The sequence below is a fragment of the Phyllobates terribilis genome, unplaced genomic scaffold, assembly GCF_046119375.1.
Source record: "Phyllobates terribilis strain yellow unplaced genomic scaffold, ASM4611937v1 Scaffold_3__8_contigs__length_932513732, whole genome shotgun sequence".
Classification (NCBI taxonomy): domain Eukaryota; kingdom Metazoa; phylum Chordata; class Amphibia; order Anura; family Dendrobatidae; genus Phyllobates; species Phyllobates terribilis.
In genome coordinates, this window is record NW_027362763.1 from 375,646,993 (window position 1) to 375,669,060 (window position 22,068).

General features: G+C 41.8%; 1 protein-coding gene across 1 annotated transcript in view; it reads left to right on the forward strand.

The window, feature by feature from the left end:
* The window catches only part of LOC141258134 (elongin-A-like), an 82,121-nt gene that overhangs the window by 51,793 nt on the left and 8,260 nt on the right, over positions 1-22,068 (forward strand). The window contains exons 2-10 of the mRNA XM_073673140.1: positions 155-211; positions 2,192-2,304; positions 3,476-4,280; positions 5,308-5,410; positions 5,832-5,999; positions 9,444-9,541; positions 10,518-10,698; positions 12,926-13,049; positions 21,878-22,005. Coding sequence (XP_073529241.1) covers positions 155-211; positions 2,192-2,304; positions 3,476-4,280; positions 5,308-5,410; positions 5,832-5,999; positions 9,444-9,541; positions 10,518-10,698; positions 12,926-13,049; positions 21,878-22,005 — 1,777 coding nt within the window. The remainder of the gene's footprint in view (positions 1-154; positions 212-2,191; positions 2,305-3,475; positions 4,281-5,307; positions 5,411-5,831; positions 6,000-9,443; positions 9,542-10,517; positions 10,699-12,925; positions 13,050-21,877; positions 22,006-22,068) is intronic.

Sequence of the window (22,068 nt, forward strand, 5' to 3'; positions counted from 1 at the left end):
CTCATCCTTTTTGCCATTGCTTTTCTGCTTTGTTCTGGTTATGGATCTATTGAGATTTCCTAAAACTGTGCATACAATTCTAAATTGTAATAATATAATTTATTTTACTAAGACAAGACAAGAAATAATTCCCTGTCTTATATTATTATTATAGATTTCTAAAGCTCTGAAAAGCTTACAGGTACTTGACATCTCATTGGATATCTTGGCGGTAAGTATTCAAACAGAAGTCCAGTTATTTTAGAATAGAATATATAAAAGTAGAAAATCGAATGACAATTTTTTTTTTATTTTTATTAATCTCCGGTATATAAATTGCATGTTACTTTTGTTATCACACATTTTATTCTGGAATTCTCAAAAGTCAGGTGCAGGCCACAAAAATCAACTGAGACATGTGCTCCACTGCCCTGAGAACAAGTGATGGTGGCTATGAGTTTAACCCCTTCACTACCTTTGACGTTAACATCAGCGGCCCTCACTTTGATATGGGCTCGCACGCCGAGCCCACATCTTTCCCCCACACTTGATGACCTCTTTAATCATCCATCAAGGACCTTTAACAGCCACAGGCGGAGTGGTGCTCCACCCCGCAGCTGTCAATCGCAAACAATGGGATTTAACACTCAAAGGCCAGAAGCGCATCACTAATCCCGCCCATTGGCGCCCCTGTCACATGATTGGAGAGTTCCGATGGGTTGTCATGACTGCCGGAGGTCTGCTGAAGACCCCTGTGCCGGTCATTGTGAGACTCCTGTGAATGCCCGCTCGTGGTCGGCATTCATAAGAGAGAGAATCATTTCTGCTATACATAGCTGGGCTGAAGCTGAAGCCCTGCTATGTACAGCACAAGCAATCGGATGATCGCAGCTTCAAATCTCCTAAAGGGACTATTGAAGTCAGTAAAAAGTGTGAAAAAAAAAAAAAAAGTTTTTTTTAAAAATGTGAAACAAAAAAAAAACAAGTTCAAATCACCCCCCTTTTGCCCTATTGAAAGGTAAAACAATTGAAAAAAAAAAAAATCACTTTTAGTATTGCTACGTTCAGATATGTCAGATTTATCAAAATATAAAAACAATTAATCAGATCGGTAAACTGCATAACAAGAAAAAATACCAAACCTATATATCTTTTTTATCTGCGCACTTGTACTGACCAGCGCCATCATACAGCAAAGTCCGTTTTACCATATAGTAAACATGCTAAATAAAGAAACACAAAAAACAATTGTAGAATTGCACTTTTGTTTTTGTAATTTAACCGCACTTGAAATTTTTTTAATGCGTTTTTCAGTACACTATATGGTAAAATCAATTGTGTATTTCAAAAGTACAACTCATCCTAAAGAAAAAAAACAAGCCCTCATACAGCTATATTTACGGAAAAATAAAAATGTTACGGCTCTTGGAAGAAGGGGAGGAAAAAATGAAAGCGCAAAAAATGGAAAACCGTAAGGTCAGGAAGCGGTTGAACCAATTTTATAATTTATTCCTCATAAATAGGATGGCGGATAACTTATTGATTGATTGATCGTTGGTGATCTGATTGTTGGGACTTGACCAATTCAGAGAATGGGACTCTGCAGAGCGCAGTACTCGACTATCTCCGCCAGGTCCATACAGAATGAATGCTGCGCATGTAATACCTCTGATCTATTCATACAGGGCTTGTAGAGCTTTGTACTTGGGATTCATGGGAATCTCCGTGGTCAGACCTCCAGCGATCAATGTTATCCCCTAGCCTATCAATAAGCAATAACTTCAATACATTCGTAGAAAGGAGAAGAAAGTCAGCTCACCCTTAGAGATCCCAGAGCACGGAGAACCAGTTGAACTGCAGGGAAACGAATCGATAAGAACGATATATCCAGCTTCGGAAGTCCCGTAAAAATCAAAGTTTATTGAGGAAAGTTAAAAGTCCAAATTAGCACATAGTATAATGTCACAACCCCCATACAGGATCAGGCCGGAGCAGACTCTTTTCAGACCGGGTGGTCTTTAATCATTGCAATGGATACATCTTTCTTCTTATCGATCTAACTTCTATACATGGTACAACCCTTTCCACCTAATCTTGGCTTTGTAGCCTATATTTCTTGTCATCCTTTAATTCCAAAAGGCATTTCTATTGTTTAAACTTACATTTACCTTTTGCTTTCTTCACATTCCAACCAAAACTGTTTATTTTAAAGGAAACTGGAGTTGGAAAGACCGTGAACAGTTTCCGCAAACACACTGAAGTGGGAGACATTGCTAAATCTATTGTACTTCAATGGAAGAAATTAGTTCCTGAGGTGCAGGAAATGTAAGTGCAGTTTGCTTGAACTTCTTTGGTGTTTAAACATTTACAGATGTGGGAAGAAAAAAAAAAAAGCAACAATTTGTCTCCATGTTGGTAGTCATCTTTTTTGCTTGTTTGTTTTTTTTACAACAACTTAGTTAAAAAAGGCAACACACAAGTTTATTGTTGGTACATTACATTTAATATACTAATCAATATAAAAAAGCTTAAATTGTGAGTTGGTAGTAGTTATAACCATTTCATAAGTTTTGTATTGGATGGCTGTAAATGTAAATTGGTGGACCAGGTATCATGTCACTTCTTCTGTGTTCCTATAAACACCTAAAATTAGTGTGTCTACAGGAAAATTGTCTACTTTTCATGACCTGAATCTTCAGGACCCCAATGAGTTTTTGTAAAAGGTCCCACTATGTGCAGTTGCTTTTTTAATGTTGGTGTCATTTTATGTGTCAGAAGATTTTTTTCGTATGACGACTAGTGTATGCCCTGATCAACTGTTATTATATAGAAGTATGAGTAAAAAATGCATCAGCAAAGAATTGAGGAAACTTGTGATATAGATCCCAAATGTAATAGCTTGAATGAGGCCGAAGGCTCTATGCATATGTGCTTGTAGTGTGTTGCAAGGCTGTCTATATGGTATGTGCACACGTTAAGTATTTGCTGTGTTTTTTGTTACATTTTTCTCCCCGGTTTTGTCATAAAAAGAGTGGGATTTCCTAGTACCTGGAAAGTGACTGAGACTCCTGAAGTCTCATGCACACGTTACTTTTTTCTCCTGCAGATTTGAAGCTACAGTATTTTCAATCTGTAGCATGTCAAATTTTTCAGCAACGTTTTTCACCAATTTCAATGCATGGTAAAAATCGTATCAAAAATGCCCATATTTTATGCTACATTTTCCTGTCAAAAGACACATTTTTGGTGCCGAAATGTCTGCAGCAAATTCTTAACATGTGCACATACCCTTAAGAAGCAACACTTCCAAGGGTAAAAACCTACATAATATGTCAGCCGAAAGAGCACGCTATTATTGCCTTTTGTATCAAAGAATAATAAGGTAGAGTATGACGTCAGTTGACTACAATGGCTGCCATGGTTTTGCTCTGTATGATTTGCCATAGAGAGGTGTAACTCTTTATCCTTTTAAACAGCACTATTTTTTACTTTGTAGTAACCACATCCCAAATTCTATGGATGAACAAATGGAAATCACTGAGAATAATATACCCACTAAAAAATCCAAATATGAGCAAAAGGAAATTTTAGAAGACAGAAAAAAGGTTTCAAAATCTAAACAAGAACCGAAAATGGATGTCAAAGACAAGAAGCTGATTTCTAAACCTAAACACGGGCAAAATGAGATTTTGGAAGAAGTTAACTTGAATTCTAAAGAGAAGCATTCAAATAAGGGTAAGATTGATGGATCTCAAATAGATAAAAAACAAAGAGAGTCTAGTAAAATAGACATCAAGGTCAATGACAAAAAAGATCAGCCCAAAGAAAAGACACCTGACAAGAATATAACATGCAAGGAACAAAAACATGAAAAAACTCTTTTGAGTTCCCAATCAAAGAGTGAAAAGTCAAGCAAGTCAGGGCACCGGGAGAAGATCAAAAATGTACAATTATTGAGTAATGAAAAGAAATCGAAGTCCTCTACTAAACATGACAGCAAGTCTTCTGGGTTTGAAAGACTCAAAAGCAAGGATACTGTACATGAGACGGGCACTAGGGAAAGGGATGACAATCAAGCGGAGAACACTTTCTCTGGTGAGGAGTTTGAAACTCCCACAATGTCTTTTGAGTCTTATCTCAGTTATGACCAAGTTTCAAACAAAAGAAAAAAGAAATCCTGTCCATTAAATGAACCTCCGAGAAAAGTAGAAAAAGTGTGTAAGCAATACTATAATTTGGAAATATCCAAAGCTGAACATCAAAGTTGCATAAAGGAAGAGGAAGAAGTGGAACGAATAGAGGCAAGTTTTAAAAATATTTTAACTAAATTTTGATAAAATTTTGCTTAAAGCACGTCTGTCAGCAGGATTGCGCTCAGTAAACTGCATACGCTGTCAGGTGGGCGACATTACACTGATTAATATGATACCTTGGTTGATGAAATCCGTCCTGCTGTTCTTGTGTAATCTTTACTTTAAGTTTGGAGATAAAGATATGCTCGTGCTTCGGGGTGGCTGGGGGGGGGGGGGGGAAGCTCTATCTGGTGCTCTGCTTACATACTCGTCTGCATGCTTTTATGACAGCTCATTGGTCGTTCACTGACCTGCCTCCTATTTTACCTAGCTCCGCACTACTAGATGCATTATGTAAAATAGGAGGCCGGTCAGTGAAGGCACAGTTACCTGTCATAAGAGCAAACAGATGAATAAGTAAGCAGAGCACGAGCATATCATTATTTCCAAACTGAAAGTAAAGATTACACAAGAACCACAGGACGGATTACATCAACCCAGGTATCATATTAATCAGTGTAATGTCGCCCACCTGACAGTGTATGTAGTTTACTGAGCACAATCCTGCTGACAGGTGCGCTTTAAAGGTTAAACATAGGCTGCAGTACTGTCAATCACTGAGCTCAGTGGATCTGCCAATGTGGATGGCACAAGCGGCACTGCGGTTATCTTCGTGTCACCCTGCAGCAAATAAACACATACAGAGCACGGAACCTCAAAATGTGATTTGCTGAAAGGGAACACTTACTTTTTAATTTAAAAAAAAAAGTTAAATGAGTGCAAGTTATTTCTGGCAGTAAAGGTCTTCTGGGTAATTTGAGGCCTTCTTGGTATGTTAATCAACGTGGACAAGAGATTCCTAGTGGTTGTCTTTTTTAGTAAATGCACATGCGTGCCAGCTCTTTTGCTCCCACTCTCTTGCTGTCTTGTGCTCACTATTTCGCATGCTCACTGCAATGAGCGCTTTTAAATCAATTGGCAAAGCTGCACAAATTATGTGTTCTTTGTAAGTTTTCGGTGAGTGTTTTAATTTCAGGTGAAAAAGAGCTGTCTTGAGGATTTACTGAATGTCCCGCTTCCTAAGATTTTGGCCGACTACTCGATTTTCTCTTCCCCACCTCACCCAAGTGAATATAAAGGTGAGCATATTGGGAAAACATTGCTGCCTGAAAATGTTTATTTTATCTAATTAAAAAGGATCACTATTTTTAAGAATATTTTTGCAACTTGAAGTGAAAAATGTTGCCTATACTTTTAGACTTCTTTTTAGCTGTGCATGCATTTTTGAGTTGACTAGCCTTGATATGTAGCAGTGGAGCCTCGGCTTAAAAAAAAAAAAAAGTGTTCCCTAATTAGAAACCTACCAGTGATAGCCGCATATTACAGATATAGATTTGTGCATAAATAAAACTGATCTAACATATTAGTATATCCTAAGCTATTTTATAGCATATTTAGTATGCCCTTGTAAAATATACTGTATTTGAAATATGTTCTACATTGATGAATGTTGTATTTATGCTTTTTGTTTTTATGAATACTTTTTCTCTTTTTATACAGAGAGCATTCTAGAAAGTTTACCCAACAGGAGCCCTGAATCATGTGAATTTACTGGACGGCGTCTTAATTCAAAAATGTTGGTGTACTCTGGTTCCAAAATAATATACCTTCCCAAAATGTTATCACTCTATGAGCAATGTATACGGGTGCTTCAAAATAATATTGATTGTAAGTATGAGTGGCAGTTTTCACATTAAGGCAGTTAATCCCTTTGTGAATTGTGAAGTATGTTTACATCAAAGGTCGTGTCCCTGACTCACACTCCAAGCCCACATATTTCCCTGCACTTGATGGATGATTTAGTCAGCCATCAAGTGCCTTTTAACACCCTTACCCCTGAGGGTAGATTGCACGTTAATGACCAGGCCAATTTTTACAATTCTGACCCCTGTCCCTATATGAGGTAATAACTCTGGAACGCTTTAACGGTTAAAAGTTGACCACGGATTTCTCATTTTTCCAACAAAATTTACAAAACCATTTTTTTGGGGACCACATCACATTTGAAGTCACTTTGAGGGGCCTTTATGACAGAAAATACCCAAAAGTGACACCATCCAGAAATTGCACCATGCAATTTGTTGTGCAATTTCTCCTGAGTAAGCCGATACCCCATATGTGGGGGAAAACCAGTGTTTGGGCGCACGGCAGGGTTCGAAAGGGAAGGAGCACTATTTGACTTTTTGAATGTAAAATTTGCTTGAATAATTAGCGGACGCCATGTTGCGTTTGGAGAGCCCCTGATGTGCCTAAACAGTGGAAACCCCCCACAAGTGACACCATTTTGGAAACTACACCCCTCAAGGATTTTAGCAAGGGGTATAGTGAACTTTTTGAACCCAGAGGTACAACGCAGAACTTGATAACATTAGGTCATCATATTGAATAAGTTGTCATTAGTCTTTAGCGCGAGTTCTCTGTACTTAGGTTTGCATCGAGTACTCTGGTATGCACCAAGTATCGCGGATGCTCATGCTCGAGTCCCCGCCCGTATGTTTCATGGTTGTTAGACACACAAAAAAAACATATGGAGATCGCTCGTGCATGGCAGGCAATCCCCGCAAGGTTATTTGGCTGTATAACAACTGCAAAACATATGGGCCGGAGACTCGAGCATGTCAATCGAGCAGCCGTGATACTCAAGTAGCAAGCACTTGCGCTCAACACTAGTCGCCATATAGTCTGCATTTTTTCTTTACTTTAAAAAAAAAAAAAAATCCCAGCCCCAACACAACCCTAACCCTAGCACAGCCCATTATTTTTTACACCGTTCCTCGTGCAGTATAAGTGATTAGACGACTTTATTCTTCAGGTCGGTGCAATTACAGCGATACTAGATTGATATGGGGTTTTTATGATTGACAGCTGTCACACACTAAAAAAAAAAGCATTTTTTTTGCAAAGACTAGTTTTTGCATTGCCATATTATGAGAGCTATAATTTTTCCATATTTCGGCCGACAGAGTCATGTGATGGTTTGTTTTTTGCGGGACAAGTTGACGTTTTTATTGGTACCATTTTCGGGCACGTGACATTTTGTGATCGCTTTCTATTCCAATTTTTGGGAGGCAGAATAAACAAAAACCAACAATTCAGGAATTGTTTTTTTTGTTTTTTTTTATGCCATTCTGCGTGTGGTAAAATTGATAAGGCAGCTTTATTCTTTGAGTCAGTACTTTTACAGCGCTACCACCTTTATATTTTTTTTTTATGTTTTTGCGCTTTTACACAAAGTATTTTATAGAAAAAATAATTGTTTTGCATCGCTTTATTTTGAGAGCAATAACTTTTTTTATTTTTTGGCTGATGGAGCTGTATGGCAGCTTGTTTTTTGCAGGACAGGATGACGTTTTCAGCGGTATCATTTTTATTTATATTCATCTTTTTGATCACGTTTTATTCCATTTTTTGTTTGGCGGTATGATGATAAAGCATCGTTTTTTACTTTGTGTTTTTTTTTTTTTTACTGTGTTCAATAAAGGGGTTAACTAGTGGGACAGTTTTATAGGTCAGGTTGCTCCGGACGTGGTGATACCACATGTGTACCTTTTTTTTTTATTGTTTTTTTTTCTTTTCATAATATTTATTTATGGGTACAGTATATTTTTATTTTTTGGATTATCTATCTATCTATAAAAAAGTTTTCACTTTCTGACACTTTTTGAACTTTTATACTTTGTCCCACTATGGGACTTTCATTCTTTGCAGTCTGATCGGCTGTATAGCATAGAGATGCAGCAGCATCCCTGTGCTATACAGCCAATCAGCGTTGCACAGAGAGAAGTTACTTTGATCGTGCACTGTGCATGATCAAAGTAACCTCTTGCTGTCTGGTGACCCGGATGATGTCCAGGTCACCATGACAACCATCAGGACCCGGCACGACGCCGGAGAGGAGGTAAGTATCGGTGCTTACCTCTCCTTGCTCCTGGAATGCTGTGATCGACTTCGATTGCAGCATTTTGGGGGTTAATGTGCAGGGAGCGGTGCGGGACCACTCCTTGCACATAGTACCGGGTGTCAGCTGTGACAATCAGCTGACACCCGGCGGCGATCGACCCGCACCGCTTGTGTGCATGCACGATCACATTATGCGTAATAGTACGTCCCTGGCCTAGTAGGCACAGGGACGTACTATTACCACATATGTCAGAAAGGGGTTAACAACCGCGGGTAGAGCGTGGCTCTGATGGGTTGTCATGACAGCCGGGAGATTGCAGGAGACCCCCATGCCTGTCATTACGATATTCCTGTGAATGTTGGCTCGTGGCCGGCGTTCATAGGAGATCATGATTTTTGCTATACATAGCAGTACTTCAGCTATGCTATGTATAGCACAAGCAATCAGGCGCAGCTTCAAGTCTCCTTAAGGGGACTATTGAAGTCAGTAAAATGTGTTAAAAAATGTTTTTTTAAATGTAATTTTAAAGAAATAAAAATGGCTGTCAAAATTTAATGCTCAAACTATTAATGAAATAGGGCAGATTTACTGAAACTATCCAGCTATTCTACAGTCCTAGTTTATTAATTGGCCTGTGTTGTTAGACTAAAGATGCACCACATTTATCAAAGTTTTTATCACCTATTAGGTGGCTTACTTTGTGTGCAAGAATTTATCCAAAATTTGAAGAAATGATGCAATTTAGAATAGACCGAACCTTATTAAAGTGTTTGAGAAAAAGCATCTAAAACACATAAACATGGTTCAAAGCCTGTAAGACATGGCATGTGGTGGGAATTAAGTCTTAATTCTGGTGCACTTATCTTAGAAAATTAGTTTGAAGATTTGATAATTGCTTTTCACCATCTTTTAACCCCACCACCACTTAAATAAAAAAAAAAAATCTACACAAGCTTAGTATTGCCGTATAGTATTAATTATTTCTAATTTTTTTTAGTGCATTATATGGTAAAATAATGACCTCCTTCAAAGCTACAACTCAACCTGCATAAAACAAGTCTTAAAATGTCTCCGTTGATGGAAAAATTTTAAAAGTTGTGGTTCTTTGAAAGAAGGGGAGAAAAAAAATGAAGTATGAAAATTGGCTGCAGAGGAAAGGGTTTACAAATTTTACATGAGTAATAAAATACATATTTTACTTTTGTTTGCAGCCATTCAAGAGGTCGGCGGTGTACCATTTGAAATTTTGAAGCCAGTACTTCAACGTTGTACTCCTGAGCAATTGAATCGAATTGAAGAATGCAATCCAGTTTGTATATTTTGTATTTTCTGCAAGCCTAATATACATTACATCCAAAACATGCATTATGTATACATATAAAATCATACCATTCAAGCTTTGCAGATCGATTGGGACAGTCCCGAATAAGGGGCACTGTCCGGAGATGGTCGGGGTTGTGTATGTGTCCAGTTCAGTCACAGAGTAACAGAGATGTGAAAGAACACACAGGCAAGTGGGATGCTTGTGTGGGGTCACCGTGGGGGCATTATAATGTGTGGGGGCCTCTTGGTGGAATTCATTCCAAGGGGGAAACATATCATGTAATGGGGGGCAAAGTGGTGGCATCATATTGTGGGAGGGGCTATGGGGGGTCAAACTCATCATACTGTGTGGTGAGATTTTGGGGCATAATATTGTGTGTGAATGGGGTTACTTTGTAAGCATTATACTATGTAAAGTAGGACTTTAGGGTCGTCATACTGTATGTTGGAGGGGCAATGTGGGGGTACTATACTGTGCGGGGAAGCTGTGGAGTCACCATTTTGTATGTTGGGGTGGTGCTGCTAGGGCATCATGCAGAGTGTTGGAGGCAACATTTGAGCATCATTTTATGTAAGCGCACGGATAGGGCACAATACTGTGGGGGCTTTTTACTGTGTGTGGGTCACTGTGAGGGCAACATACTGTATGGGGTGCAATGTGGGAGCATCATACAGTCTGTACAGGTATTATACTGGGTGGGGAGCTGTGGGAGCATCCTACAATAGGGGGTGGCATGTGGGACCATGATATTGTGTGTGGGGGCATTATCCTGTGAGCACTGTGGTGATATCACCCTGTGTGTCGTGGGCATTAAGATTAATATTTCTGTATGGGCACAAAAGGCTATTCCAGGTTATGGAGATGGCTTAGCTGAGGCCGCTTTGTGTGCCACAATACATGTCCCTCTTTGCTAGCTTTGAATTTGGGAGATATGCTAAAATATTTGATTTTTATCACCAAGGTTTTCATAGAAGACTCTGGGAACTTGTGGAAAAAGCACTGCGAAAAAGACTTTAAAGGTCATCGGCTTTTACAGTATGAGTCTTGGCGGGAAATGTACTTAAGGCTCTTTACTGAAAGAGAGGAAAAGTTAAGGAAGATAACGCAAAATATCAGTTCTGCACATTCAGGGAAGCCGAAAGGTTTGTCGTATGGTTATTTTGAAAATTCTGTAAGTCTTAATGCTCCTCCCCAAAATTATTTTTTATTTTTTGTAATCTATATTAAGATATTTTTTCATTTTTAACAAGGAAAACAAACATGAGCTATGTAAATTCTTATAATATAAGCTATAAAGCATTAAACCAGTATAATATAATAAAAATACATTTATTATATTTTAAGTCGGTTAGTCAGATTATGTATATTGTACAGGAAAAAAATAGCTAAACAAAAAACTCGCATATAGACAAAGACTATAAAAGGGGGAAAGGGTAGATACTAGGGATAATATAATGACCAGCTGCAGAAACCTCTTAAAGGTTAGATAGTCGAACCCAAAAAAGTGTCCCAAGGGGACCAAATAAGATTAAACCTTTCCACAATGATGTTGTTCAAAGCAGCATTCAAAGTTTCGAATATCTTTGATCTGAGCATAGAGATCAAGCAAAGAGGGAGGGGAAGTTTGCTTTCAATGAAAAGCTATTAGACAACGTGCTGGTGACTCTTAGATATGGTCTATGGAGAAATGTTTAAACAGAAAAAACTGAGGGTCTAGAGGTACATCTAAAGCAAACACTTGTTTAACGAAAGATTGAACCTTTTGTCTATGATCAGAGAACAGTCCAAAAATATATGGAAAATAGAGCCTCTTGCTGAGGTGCATCCCCAACATAGAGTAGAAAGAAATGGTCCAGTTTGTGTAAAAACTCGGGTGTGTGGTACCAAAAATAAAGTATTTTTTATTGGTTCTCTTTATGGTAAATGCAGGTTGCAGTCTTGGATGCTCTAATTAAGACATTTCTCCATTTGGCCTCAGTTAAAGTTCTACCTAGGTAATCCCCCCCCACACTCCCATTTGAGCAAATAACAATGCTTCGTTAAGGAGTTTGTGTCTGGATTTTGTAAAATATTGTAGATCTCAGAAATGAAACCTTGTTGATGGGCCATTTCTACGTAACCTTTCAAAACATGTTGGGATGAAGCAAAGTGTCTAGTCTTGGTATGTTGGAATAATATGAGAGTGTGTGAACAGAGAACTTCGATTTCAGCTCCTCATTAGAGTATAAGATCCTAGTTTTATAATTATAGTTGCAAAATTAAACCGGACCAGATTCAGCTTATGTCCTCGTTAATGATAAATTCAGGCTTTCAGAGAAGTTTGCATAGAATAAGGAGGAGGTGAGAGAGGAATTTTGTTAAATTTTTTGGAGCAAACCTTCCATATTTCTGGAGTGAGCCATTGGACCTAGGAGATCATCCAAAATTACCATTTTAAATTGACAAATCCTTAAAGGGGTTATCCACTTCTTCTGAAACCCTATGTTTCGAACCACCCCCCCACCCCTGCAGTAAAATAAAAACTTTTATACTCCCTTCCATCGCCGTTCCAGCAGTGTCTGCACTAGCTCTTCCAGGGATCACATGACCTTGTCATGTCACGTGACTCCTGTGACCAATCATCGCTGGGTTCACTTTCCCCGCCTTCGGAAAAATCGCATACAGCTGGAGGAAGTCAGAGCTGCTACTGTCTCATTTCCTCCGGCTATATGTGATTTTGTCTGAAGCCAGGGAGAGCCAAGCTAGCACTAATTGGCCACAGGGATTGTGTGACATGACAATTTCACGTGATTCCCGGGAGAGCTAGTTCCGACACCACTGTAACTGTGCCAGAGGTGAGTATAAGTGTTATTATTTTACTGGGGGAAAACACAGACATTCAGAAGGGGTTGTTCATGTAGTGGACAACCCCTTTAAGGTCCAAAATGCATAAAGTGAAAGGACAAATTTATTGACCTCTTATTGAAATCCAGTAATACAGTAGAACAGTATAGTACATACATAAGTATTGCTTTTCAAGAGTTTTTCAAGTATATTATCAAATACAAGCAGAGATCTGTCTGTTCTATGGCATGAAAATAAGTTTGATGAATAAACAGTATAGGAATGCAGGTGTATTTAAAATGTAAATTCTGTGTAGAATATTTCAAGTTAATGAGTTGCACAAAGAAGTGAACATCTTTTTATATGTCAGTCAGAAGAGAAATGGAGCAATTATTTTGTTAATACTTGGCCAGTACTTTTACTGTTATGGTTTACAATGTCGGCTTATTGACACTGCAGGAAGGCCGTTTAATTCCTATCAGAATTGTCCAGTTTAACTTTGTAATTTTGATAACTCAAACATGAACTTTGTTCTAATGCCTGCAGGACGGCAAGTAAAACTGGCTTACATCAATGGTGCAGCCAAACCTCCACGGAATATTCGTCGGCAGCAGGAAATTCATGGAACTGCAGGGCCTATAGTGCAACCTCATCCACTAGACAAATACAAGTAAGTAAAAACATTCTTAAAGCGAACCTGTCAGCAGAATTTTGTTAAGTAAACTATAGGCATTGTCCTGTTGAGGCTGCTGCACTGATTAATATGATACCTGAGGTGAAGAAATCCATTTTGTAGTTCTTGTGTAATCAGTGTTTGCAGTTTTGAGTACATGATATGCCCATGCTCCAGGGCGGGACTGTAGGCAGGGTCTTTCCTCGGTGCTCTAGGCCAGATCAGCAAGAAAAGATCTGCCCATAGGCCCACCCCTGTCTGTCTGTCTGTGTCTCTCTCGGTCTGTCTGTCTGTGTCTCTCTCGGTCTGTCTGTCTGTGTCTCTCTCGGTCTGTCTGTCTGTGTCTCTCTCGGTCTGTCTGTCTGTGTCTCTCTCGGTCTGTCTGTCTGTGTCTGTCTCTCGGTCTGTCTGTCTGTGTCTGTCTCTCGGTCTGTCTGTCTGTGTCTGTCTCTCGGTCTGTCTGTCTGTGTCTGTCTCTCGGTCTGTCTGTCTGTGTCTGTCTCTCGGTCTGTCTGTCTGTGTCTGTCTCTCGGTCTGTCTGTCTGTGTCTGTCTCTCGGTCTGTCTGTCTGTGTCTGTCTCTCGGTCTGTCTGTCTGTGTCTGTCTCTCGGTCTGTCTGTCTGTGTCTGTCTCTCGGTCTGTCTGTCTGTGTCTGTCTCTCGGTCTGTCTGTCTGTGTCTGTCTCTCGGTCTGTCTGTCTGTGTCTGTCTCTCGGTCTGTCTGTCTGTGTCTGTCTCTCGGTCTGTCTGTCTGTGTCTGTCTCTCGGTCTGTCTGTCTGTGTCTGTCTCTCGGTCTGTCTGTCTGTGTCTGTCTCTCGGTCTGTCTGTCTGTGTCTGTCTCTCGGTCTGTCTGTCTGTGTCTGTCTCTCGGTCTGTCTGTCTGTGTCTGTCTCTCGGTCTGTCTGTCTGTGTCTGTCTCTCGGTCTGTCTGTCTGTGTCTGTCTCTCGGTCTGTCTGTCTGTGTCTGTCTCTCGGTCTGTCTGTCTGTGTCTGTCTCTCGGTCTGTCTGTCTGTGTCTGTCTCTCGGTCTGTCTGTCTGTGTCTGTCTCTCGGTCTGTCTGTCTGTGTCTGTCTCTCGGTCTGTCTGTCTGTGTCTGTCTCTCGGTCTGTCTGTCTGTGTCTCTCTCTCGGTCTGTCTGTCTGTGTCTGTCTCTCGGTCTGTCTCTGTGGTGCCCCTGCGGATTCAAGTCGCCACAGAGGTACCCCACTCTCAAGTAAGTAAGGAAGGAGTACTACCCGGGACCCACACACCCACATCCAATACACTCTACTTCAGTAGGGAGGGCGAGATTGCTCCTAAGGGAGAGCACAGTCCCTGGACCCTAGCTGGAGAGTGGAACTAGGTAGAGGAGGTGGGTGGAGGAAGAAGATCAGGGGAGCACAGACAGAAAGGGTATAAAAGACAGAGAGAAACATCTAGAAGGGTCCAGTCCTGCTCAGGAGAGCAGTGCAGAAGGGTCCATGCTCCTGGCTCCAGTGCTTGGAACAGGAGTTCAGTAGAGTGAGAGGAGTCGGGCATAGTGAGAGAGGAAAGAAGAAAGGAGCAGTGAGGAGGGCTCCAGGAAGACAGAAGGGATCCCAGTGGCACGGTGAGTGTGGATGCCACCCGTGCGCCCGAATCTACGCTGATGTGGGGGGATCAGGCCGCAGAGAGGGGACGGCCCCTAAACTAGTGGAGAACAACCAGGCTCAGCTAGACAACCGGAGGCTGCTGCATTTTCAAGGTGCTGCAGCCAACAGCCTCAATTACATCGCCAAAAAGGCGGCCACAGGGGGTCCAGGGGATTTCAAGTCGCCCGACAAGGCCCGAGGCCACTGGCTTGGGACACTGATTGTGAGGCGCAGGGCAGGAGGGTGAGTGCCAGCGCAGTGAGACGACCGAGGAAGGTACATAGAACAGGGTCCCGTTTAAGTGCTCCTGAGATACCTGAGAGTTTGCTGGATCACTATCCCGGAGGACACAGGACGACGTGGGCAGTTATAATCCGGAAAGTGTAACCTGAGGAACTTAACAACTGTGAGTAAAACCTGAAGACTGCACCCCACTGTGTCCTTGAATAATTGCTGCACCATCACCTGCATTACACCTCACCAACAACATCTACCTCATACAATCAATATATCATTTCCTGCCCTGGAGCTTAGCTCTACCTGTGGAGAGCTGAACCAACTCTGCTGCATCACCATCAGCTCCAGTTGACCTGCACTGCAGCGGCTGCCCTATATAGCCGCATATCACAGGTGGCGTCACGAACATTATCTCTAAAAACTTTATTCCCCTTTTACTTTCCCTTTAATTGACTGCCCTGGGTCACGGACCGGGTCACTGCCACCGTGACATCCCCCAGCACTAACCGGCCCGGCTACCGAGTACCCCACGGCCCAGGGGGTGCATCATCTGTCTCTGTCTCTGATAAGGAACATACTTTTGCTTCGGGGCGGGCCTGTGAGCAGGGCTTTACTTGCTGATCTCGCTTAGACCACCAAGGAAAGACCCTGCCTACAGTCCCGCCCCAGAGCACGGGCATATCATTAACTCAAAACTGCAAACACTGATTCCACAAGTAGGATTTCTTCATCTCAGGTATCATATTAATCAATACAGGAGCCGCAACATGACACTGCCTGTGGTTTACTTAGCGAAATGCTGCTGACAGGTTCGCTTTAAGCTCCATTTATACTTCATGATTATGGTGACCGAACGTCCCTAGGACTGCTCATTTCCCGATAATCTTATTCTACCCAGGCAGCAGATCACCTGACAAATAGTAAAACGCTCGTTCATCGGGTGAAATAATACTTTGTGCTGGATAAAAAAAGATCATTGTTCTCGGCAGCTCATCGTCCTATGTAAACACAACTTGTGCTGCCAAGAAGAATGGCAGCCTATGTGCACTGAACAATCTGAGAGTAGTTCGACTGTGTAAAGGAGCAAACAAATAGCTGATCATCGGACATTTAGTGACGTTCATTGGTGTAAACGGAGTTTTAGGCTTTAAATCACTCCAGGGAGGGAAAGAAGTACACTTGCGACAAATTTCCTATGTATAGCGTCACAGAATTAATACGTGCTCTATAAAATAAAAAATAATAACAACAATGTGCTGGAAACACCAGATTGATTCATGGAGACCCCATCTTATAACTTGCAGCACATAAAGGATTTCCTGCTAAGATCTTGGTGCCAGACAACACAAGAACCCTTTTAAACAGTTCAACTTAATATGTTGCTCTATGTGAGGGTAGCATATTACTGTAACCTAGTAGTAAAAACTAGTGTTGAGCCACCCCCGTAGTGTCTGGGTTTGGTTCGTTGAACACCGGCATGTTCGCCGAACGGTTTGTCGAACACCGTTAAAGCCAATGGCAGGCAAACAAAAACACATAGAAACACATAGAAAACACCTTCAAGGGTGTCCAAAAGATGACAAACTGCTCAGAAGACACAACTAACACATGGAAAAGTGACAAGTACATATAGTCATGTGAAAAGAAAATAGGTAGAGGAGTAAAAGGAGGAGGAGACACAGATATAGGCATGTCATGCCCTTCTAAAATCAAGAAAGGCTGGAGTAAAAATCTAAAATCAGCCTACCAACACCCAGACGTCGTGACAAGAAAATTAAACAAAGAAATATCTTTAGGTAGAATGGCGGTTCAATTCAGCACACTTTCCTTACAAGACATAGTGGTATCACCGCTGGGAGTCGTGCCAAAAACGGAACCCAATACATTCGGACTAATCCACCATTTGTCATATCCAAGGGGCAGGTCAGTAAACGACAACATTGACGTGGAACCAAGTACAGTAGTATATACTGTACTTCCTTTGAAAAGGCAATTAGGCGGGTCAAGAACTTGGGAAGGGGCACCCTAATGGCCAAAACAGACATTGAGGGGGCGTTCCGGTTACTTACTACCTGTGCCTTCGAATAGTGTCCACCTATTGGGCTGCTTCTGGGAAGGAGCATACTATATAGATCGCTGTTTGCCCATGGGGTGCTCCAGATCCTGCTCACTATTTGAGGCGTTTAGTTGCTTCCTCGAATGGGTCATCATGGACGTTTCTAAGGGGGCACATATTATCCATTACCTCGACTACTTCTTATGCCTGGGCCACAAAGATTCGCCACAGTGTGAATACACGCGGTAGTCCACCTGTGAGAAGGAGAGAGCTGGAGGGAGAATGGACACCACAGAGCCGAGGGGTTAGATGGAGAATGGAAGATGGAAAGAGGGCGAGGGAGGTAAGGGGGTACGGTGGAAGGCCGACCTGAGCTCCCCCATGTTCCTGCTGGACGGGGAACAGCCCTGGGAAGAAAAGCCACTTGCGCATCCCTTTGAAGCTACGGGTGCGAGCGAGCAGAGGGACTACGCTGGAGTGCAAAGCCGACACGGTCAAGGCCGTTCCTGCCCGTGCGACCTCCGTGTCGCCGGGTTTGTGCCAGAGCCTGACGGCCAGCCCCCCTCTCCCATCCCATGGATGCGCCATTTCTGGGGCGGCTGACGGCTGGTGTTTCTGGCCTGGGAGGGGGCCAATATTCATGGCACCCTTCCTGGGCTATTAATATCAGCCCCCAGCTGTCTGCCTAACCTTTGCTAGCTATTAAAATAGGGGGGGGACCCCACGTCATTTTTTTTTTTTTGGGGTTCCCCATTTTAATAGCTTGTAAAGGCTAGGTATTCAGCTGGGGGCTGATATTAGTAGCCTGGGAAGCTCCGTGGGTATTACCCCCTTCCCAGGCTTCAAACATCTGCCCCAGCCGTCTGCTTAACCTCCGCTAGAGACTAAAATTACGGGGAACCCAACGCCATTTTTTTTTTAATCCTTTATTTTAACACTAAATGACAAGTACAGTAACCAACACTGTCACTGTACTTATTATATATGTGACTGACATGTTTCTGTCTCTCTAATCTATCTTTGATGCTCTATGCTTTCTGTTCTAAATTGTCGGTACCGGTGTATGCCGCTGCTGAATTGCCGGCTTTTCGTGTTTCACTGTGAGCACTGTTCCCATCGATTTGGGCAACCACTGTAATGACACAACCACCATGGCTGTGGCACTACAGTGAGTGGCAGACAATCCCTCCATAAATGGTGCTATAAATAGCGCCAGACATGCAGGACAGGGACCCGAGCTCCCGCCCGAGCATCTCGAAAGTACTCGGCGAGCTCCGAGCATCTCGAGTACTGAGATGCTCGGGTGAGTACTGAGCAGTGGCGAGCATGCTCGCTCATCACTAATTAACAGTATAACTGTGAAAAAATCCAGTTACGCTTTTGGTGCTCGAACAGTTATCGAACATAACCTCGAACAGCCGAATTTTTTGCAAATCGTTCGAGTTCGACGAACGACTCGAACACCGCCCAAAACAGCTCGAATTTGAGATTGGCGAACAGTTCGAGTCGAATACCGCTCATCTCTAATAAAAACTGCACTAACTTTTTTTTATTTTTTATTTACAGTTTGGCTATTAGGAGCAATACAAGGGACATGATTATGTGTCCAGTATATTTGTAAGATGTCCCTGAGCGAGGTAGTCGTGGGCGAGCCGTCACGTCTACTCGCTCTTTCATCCTAGAGACGAAATGTGTACCTGTCCTGGTGTGCTGAGGCGTATGTGATGTTTCCCCTCTTACTTCTGACCCGCAGGCCTCTTCCGACTCCAGGTTTTCCATTTCTGGAACTAGGGCAGCAATTAATTCAGGCGACACAAGATTAATAAAAACAATCAAACTTGTACTTGGTGACTGGCAGAATGTACAGGCAGGTGTAAAGGATAAGGGCCAACGGGGTGTCATCTTTCCCACAGGTACCAGATACAACTTCAGCCCTGGTTCCCGATCTAGGTAGAGCATCCTTCTTGCTAACTTCTCTAGCCCTAGGGATTCTTCTCCACCATTAGCAGTATATTCGGATTCAATCTCACTGCGCCTCTGAGAGCTTGAGTCCTATATCTTCTGTAGCTTCGCAGACAGAATGTGCCCCCAGGCCCTGACATCCATCTCAAGGTTCCCAGGCCGGCAAAGGGGACTCGTACAGAGGAGTTCTCTGGCAATCTACTGCACCCCGGGATTCTAGGACCACGTTGTCCCTAGCAACCCTTTACCCGAGCCTGCTGCTTGTCACCTCTCTCGATTCACTTCCTGAACTTCACACCAACACTCAATTCCCCCCTCCCTCAACTAGGCCGGCCATTACAGTTAACCCTGTCTAGGCTAAACTGCAGCCCCTGAGGGTTATACCTTCAGAAACACAACTTTAACTCTTCAGAGTGTCAGGGACCAGACCATCTCGTCCAGCACTCCTACATATTCATGAATAAAGCTGTCGAGGCTGTGATTGCTGGATCATTGTGCATGCACGTATTTACAGTGGCCTGACTATTCACTAGGAAGAGGGACAGAAGCGGCAGAAAGTGACCTAGAAATATTTGAAGCTGTCATACTTGGGTCAGGAGACCTATGGCCTGTCAATACATTGCTTTCCTATCTCGGACCTGTTTGCATGGACGTTTGAATAGGGCAGAATGTAAAAGGGAACCTGACATCTGGCTCAAGCTTCACAAACCACAGGCCAACATTAATCAGAGACCGGCTTAGTTAGGGCAGCACAGTGGCTCAGTAGTTAACACTGTTGATTTGCAGTCCTGGGTTCAAATCCCACCAAGGACAATATCTGAAAGAAGTTTATATGTTCTTCCCATGTTTGCGTTGGTTTCCTCCTACACTCCAAAGACCTACTGATTGGGGCTTACAATCTAAATTCCCTATGTGGCAGTGATGATGATGTATGTAAAGCTGTCGAATATGGTGGTGCTATATGAGCAAAAACATAATAAGTTATAGCAGCCATCCATGTTAGCTTTACTCTGAAAAGCTGTTTCTTTTCAGATAAAACTTTATTTTAAATGTTGGTCTGAGTGCTACAAATAAGATGACTAATCCAAGAAGCAGACACATAGGCGAGACCTGTCAGTCTAGTCGAGTGAGGTGGGAAAAAGCAGACTAGACATCCTAGTGACATTGTCCCCGGCTGAAGCTTTTCAAAGTAAAACCTGAATGGTGGCAATTATAGAACCTTTCTGCGATTCGTGGTTTCCTATGGTTCAGACAGCATGAAATGGCTACCAGGTTGCCATTGAGCTGACAAATCTGCCTTCATAAAACAGTTTTACATTGATCAGCCGTAACAAAAATGGAATTTCTTTCTTCTATCTCAAGTGATTCTTATAAAATAGTTACAAATGTTTCCGCATTTAGCTATGAAGCTTTTGTTTTACTGAATACAATCCCGAATAATAACCTGTCATAAGTGGAAAGCTGCGACTTCCAATGCTCGGTAAAATTGCAGAGTAGAACCTGCTGTCTATCACATGGTCATGTGTAATTTACCCCACTCCTGAGGATTAAGAACAGTTGCCTTTTCACTCCTACATCACAGATTTTCCCTTTTATTATACCTTGCTTTCAGCACCTTATCTGCCCTCTTCAATTAGCTGCATTGGTTTTCTTCCTGTGTCTTGTACAGTCACAAGTGTGACTGACTGTTGTGAGTACCTGAAGGTAATAAACTATTTTGGAGGTGTAACTATAGAATGAAACCCGATCTTGGAAATGCTAAGACATTCAGTAGCTGTCTGTTCTTGTCATTCACTCTGTCCTGCCTGGTGAGGCATATCTACATTTTTTTTTAGAGCCTTTGTAAATATATTGCCCACAAATCAATAATGCCGAAAAATAGTTATTTTAATAAATATGCCATTTTCAGTATGGACTACCTTTTGTTAAAAAATACTTTTATATGCTTTGACATGCCTAAATGGGTAAATGAAAGTATAACTAGGGAATATTAAAGGGTTTGTCTCAAAATGTCGAGTATATATGCACTGCCCATTAATTTGAAGGTACCCTGTTATGTAAAATAACACTATTAAATTGCAGATATGGGGCTAATCTGAAAGTTAATAGTGTTTTGACACCGTGCGGCTGCTGCACTGAGCGCTCCACTGTCAGGAGGAAATTTACTTTATTCCACCTGGCAGCATTCGGCTTTCAGTCATAGGGGTGGCACCGCCAATGTTTCAGGCACCACTTAGTGTATAGAGAGCGCTGGCTGTACATGTGCCCCGACACTGACTAACATCTGGCCCTAAAAACAGTCTTTCCATTGGGTAGGCAAAATAATTCAAAGTGGTCTCCCCCATTTAGTTTTAAATAAACCTTTTGAGGCTCTGGCAGAAACTGTTCTCCATTAACGGTCTTTTCCCTCTCCAAACACAACAGACCCTGCCGAGCTTGATGAGCAAATCTGGGGCTGGAGTGTATGGGAGCGACCTTTCTCACCCAGGCTCTTTTGGTCATTCTTAAATCCCGGACCCCAAATTCTGTCCACTAAAAAATCCTCTCGGTAACAGTTGTTACTGCTATATTTTCTTCTGGAACTTAACCACTGAGGATAGTCACCTCAGTTACACATACCTGCCATTCATGACTTTACCTCCTGCTTCTCTACTATATATCAAACATATTATATTATATCCACACCATTGCAAGCCTGTTATTTTAAAATCTATGAACAAACGCCCATTATATCTTGAGATCTCGTGCAGTCAAATATTGTGATCTGGCTTATAATGGCATTGATTTTTAGTGATACACCCTGCAAAGCCTCTTACAATATGGCTTGTTTTAGAGAGTAGGGTATTATAAGAATACTTCTACTTTTTTTTTTTTTTTTTTACTTGTACTATAATATTGATTCGGTAACCAATTCTGTTTTTTGTTTTTTATTTTGCTTTTTTTTATACTTCTACTGTAGGTTGCAAAAAATAGAAACAAAGGAAAGTAATGCATCAACTCTCAACTCAAATGCTCACCAGAATACTGTGGTGGGTGTGTGTAATAACCAGTTTGGCCAAAGTCAAGATCAGAAACGAACTGTAAAGAGTAAGTATAGCTGTTTTTACAAAAGGCATGACTTCCATTGCTGTCAGGATGCTCCCCGTGACT